The following is a 4,171-nucleotide window of genomic DNA, read 5'->3' on the forward strand; positions in this document are numbered from 1 at the left end:
ACTTGGTCGGCAAGAGGATGGGTCGCAGTGTTGCGTAGTAGGAAGGAAGATTGTTTCATTGGTAGCAGGATTTGTTTTTTAATCTTATGAGAGGAAACAGTACGATGATGAGTGACACCGGTTCACGTTTCTACGTGCGCTGTGTGAGCACGTCTATGGAAAATGTCAGGACTAAGTGTACAAATGGTGATAATGAATTGTGATCCTAGTAGTTGTCCTCGTTTGATAAAAATCCTTGTCGAGCGTTCGTCTCCTTCCTGGTCGTTTACGTTGGTACTCGGTAACACCGGTTTATCGACACAGTCAACCGTGGAATGGCAGCAGCCTTAAAAAAGAATCATTCACGTAGAAGGTTGGCCGCGTTAACATTTCTTTCGAACATCTCCCTCGATGGCAGCCACCGCGATACTAAGTTAGCTGTTCTTTCGCGGAATGGTGTTTCTCATACACGTACCCTGAGCGATAGTCAGGCCCATCAGGTTGATGTTCGTCAAACTGATTCGACTATTTCTACTGAAGAAGTTCTTGATGATTGCATAGAAGAGCATTTAACACCCTCATGTGCAAAACAAGCAAGCTCACCACAATTAGTGCCAAAGAGTGATGAACACAATTCATTTAGTTCAAATTCTGATGGGTTATTAACTCCTGCAAAGGCAGCAGTGGCTGTATTCTTAGAACAAGAAAGAAATTATCCACAGCTCTCTACTGGATTTCATAGTTCATTCAGAGAACGGTAAACAATTGTTTGATTCCGTAGATGTAAGATAATACCCTGTTTCACTTTGCAAAGTTATTAAATTCAGATTTGATTTCTTATAATTTTACAATTTATATATGTTCACAGGAATTAATTTATTAATTGCTTATATTATAAAGATTTACTTTAGTTGCCTTGTTTTTTCATAAAATAAAAGATATAATAAATAAAATTTACAGTTGTTTGTAAATATAACATAAAATTTATTTTCTGTTTACATATGAATAAGTATATTGTTGATTTCATAACACACTTCTACAGAATGAAATAAATTATTTCATGTAATATACAACAATGAATTGGTCTAAGTGTCTTAATCATTCTTAAAATTACTTGTAATTGTTGTAAGATTTATTATTTATGATTGCCATTTAATATATGCAATTGAAGAAGAAATTAAAATTGTATTAAAAGTTATTTAATGTAACTTATTTTATAATATCATGTTAGAGAAATTATTCTATATTGAGTATTTTATGTATCCAGTGATAAGTTTTTTATTTTTATTATTTACATTATTGGTGTTTTATACATTAATAATATTAAATATCAGTATTAATTTTATAAAGCTGTTAAGATATTTTTATTCATGAGTAAAATTAAAAATAAAATAAGAAAAATGTAAAAAATACAAAATGAGAATGCTTAAAAAATGTATCCAATTAATATTAATAAAATTATTGGTTTACTTTTTAAAATAGTACTAAGTTTTGTATTACATTTATATTAAGTTATTAAGGTACTATAATATCTCCTTCTAATGTTAAATCTAACTTTACACTTTAATTATACTAATTTAATTGGAAAAGTGTATTTATAGTATTGTATAATCTAATTGGAGTGATGTAACTTTAATAATATAATGCTAAAATAGTAAACATTAATTATTTTAGATAAATTTGCTTGTTAGTAATTATAATTCTATAATTGATTGTTGTGTGGTATAGTTTGTCTTATAATTTAACATCAGAAAATTAATTTTTTATTATATTATAGGCAAATATGTGTCTATATTTTACTAAAGTTTAATATTGTAATTCATTTAAAATTATAGTAATTGTATGATTAAGAGCTACATATAATTATACTTCTATATATGTACTATATTCCATACATTATTAGAAAAGAAACAATACAAGTTATTTATTTCTATTTCCTAGTACTGGCACAACTGGCAGTGAATATTCTTTACCTGAAAGGCGAGTAGGTTCTTTACAATATAAAAAACGTATAACTCATCAAACATCTACTCTTTCGGAAGATATAAAGCATCAGTATAATAGTTCCAATGAAAGCATTGGTTCTTTACGTTCCAAACCACAATCCACAAAATCTAAAACAAAGACATCAAATAATGTACAATCTGGTTCTGCAAATAGTGGCATAATACCAGAAGTTACAAGAGAGTTGCGTTTAATGCAACGACCTGTAAATGGTTATAAATTTGGAGATGATAGACTAGTTTTGGTTTCTAGTAAACGTGTGCCATTTTTAGTATTTTCTGCTCTTCCATATAATAAGGGTCAGAGGTCGAGTTGGTAAGATAAATGTGAAAATTGAGTAAACCTCTGTTTCAAATACATTATGTATTATTATATATTCTCTTTTTCTTTTTACAGGTCTGAATTGCGAAAAGATACAGGACGAAGAAAAAATATTTCTTCACAAAGGCCACTATCAGCAATTAATGATAATATTGACCCTTTTGGTTTATTGGGTGTAGAACGTGCTAAAGACGGCCAGGTATTTAATTAAATAATATAAAATCAAAGCATTCAATTTCATAAAATCTGTGTGTTTTTAGGAAATTTCTTATGGACAATTGCTTGTTCCATCTAGACAGTTTCAAAAGGACAAGAAATTACATTTTAATGATAATGAGACGATAGAACTTATACCTAATAAACATCCTGTAGTTTCAAGGTATTTAATTTAAGTAATTAAACTTTATATATATCTACTTTTATTTAATATTTCAATTTTAAATATACAAATATTTTGTAACATTTTATTAAGAAACATTTCATAAATATAGCATCACTTTTATACATTTCATATTACGTTTTCATTCATATTTCATTTGTTTCTCTTATATATCTTCACAGAACATGCACTGCACTATTTTTTTTGCCTTGTAACGAAATTTTTCAACCATGTTTTGCAGGACAAAAACTATTACATGGAATGTGGATCACTCAAAATGGTAAAACATATAACCATATTGTTTTAAAAGAAGGTTTAAATAAATTAGAATAATACTGTATACAATAGAAAATGTGAATTATAATATATATTGCTAATTAATTTGGAATAAGCAATTTGCAGTAGTATATAATTATGTTTATTTTCATTCTCATCAACACTAAATAGATAATACATACTCTGCTACATATATTTGTATAACTGAATTTATATTAGAAATAATGTAAGAAATAATAATTTCCTAGACAATTATATGTAGAAAATAAATTTATATTTGAATAATTAGTAATTGAGTTTATATTGTTGTTGATAATGAAGTGATGGAATAAATATAATATTTTTGTTGAAATAGAACTTTTTTATTTCCGGATTAATGAATAGATAGATTTGCATATTATCATTAATGTACATATAATATCATTTACATTTTCATTTGAATATGCATATATATATTCATTCATAACACATAATTATAATTAATTTTGAGCACTTACTATTAGGTTTAGTGTATATTTAAGAAATGGTTTAATATTATGACAGACTATACATGCTTATTATATGTAATCTTAAAGATACTTTTTTATATTGTTGCTTAAATTGGAACTTTTTCTAGGTGTTTGTCGTATGATACGGCGACACATCGTAGTCAACATTTAACACCTGAATCTCCACCACTATCTTTTAATACTGATTCTAAAGGTATATTTATGTAGTGCATAAATTATTTGAAGTAATAAGCAAAATAACATTTTTATAATGTTCCTTTAATTATAGCTTATGATTGGGATGAGCAATCATTACAATATAATCCAAATTTATTGGATGATCCAGAGCTCATAGCTGGAAAACATAGAACATTGCTTACATTTACTTCATATATGGTAATCAAATAACTTGGTAAACATGTGATATGACATATAATATTAGTTCATTTAATGACTTTTTTCTATTTTATCTTTAATATAGGCATCAGTTATTGATTATGTAAGACCATCTGATTTAAAAAAGGAATTAAACGACAAATTTAAGGAAAAGTTTCCCCATATACAACTTACTTTAAGTAAGTTAAGAAGGTCAGTATTAAAAAATATGATATGGTTTATAAAAATGTAATATTTTTTATACAAAATTTAATAATGTATCATAAATATATATGTATATATATTTAATATATATATAATTTAATATATATAATATATATAATATATA

General features: G+C 26.4%; 1 protein-coding gene across 3 annotated transcripts in view; it reads left to right on the plus strand.

Annotated features, from left to right (window-relative positions):
• The window catches only part of LOC108546920 (CDK5 and ABL1 enzyme substrate 2), a 7,449-nt gene continuing 3,278 nt past the window's right edge, over window positions 1-4,171 (plus strand). For 2 of the 3 annotated variants that reach the window (XM_017899216.1, XM_017899218.1), the window contains exons 1-8: window positions 1-736; window positions 1,921-2,298; window positions 2,380-2,503; window positions 2,565-2,683; window positions 2,925-2,963; window positions 3,576-3,661; window positions 3,737-3,843; window positions 3,929-4,035. In XM_017899216.1, coding sequence (XP_017754705.1) covers window positions 315-736; window positions 1,921-2,298; window positions 2,380-2,503; window positions 2,565-2,683; window positions 2,925-2,963; window positions 3,576-3,661; window positions 3,737-3,843; window positions 3,929-4,035 — 1,382 coding nt within the window. In that variant the 5' untranslated portion in view covers window positions 1-314. The remainder of the gene's footprint in view (window positions 737-1,920; window positions 2,299-2,379; window positions 2,504-2,564; window positions 2,684-2,924; window positions 2,964-3,575; window positions 3,662-3,736; window positions 3,844-3,928; window positions 4,036-4,171) is intronic. The other variant, XM_017899217.1, reaches the window with a different exon arrangement.

The sequence above is a fragment of the Eufriesea mexicana genome, unplaced genomic scaffold (assembly GCF_001483705.2).
Source record: "Eufriesea mexicana isolate 0111107269 unplaced genomic scaffold, ASM148370v2 scaffold798, whole genome shotgun sequence".
Taxonomy (NCBI): Eukaryota; Metazoa; Arthropoda; class Insecta; order Hymenoptera; family Apidae; genus Eufriesea; species Eufriesea mexicana.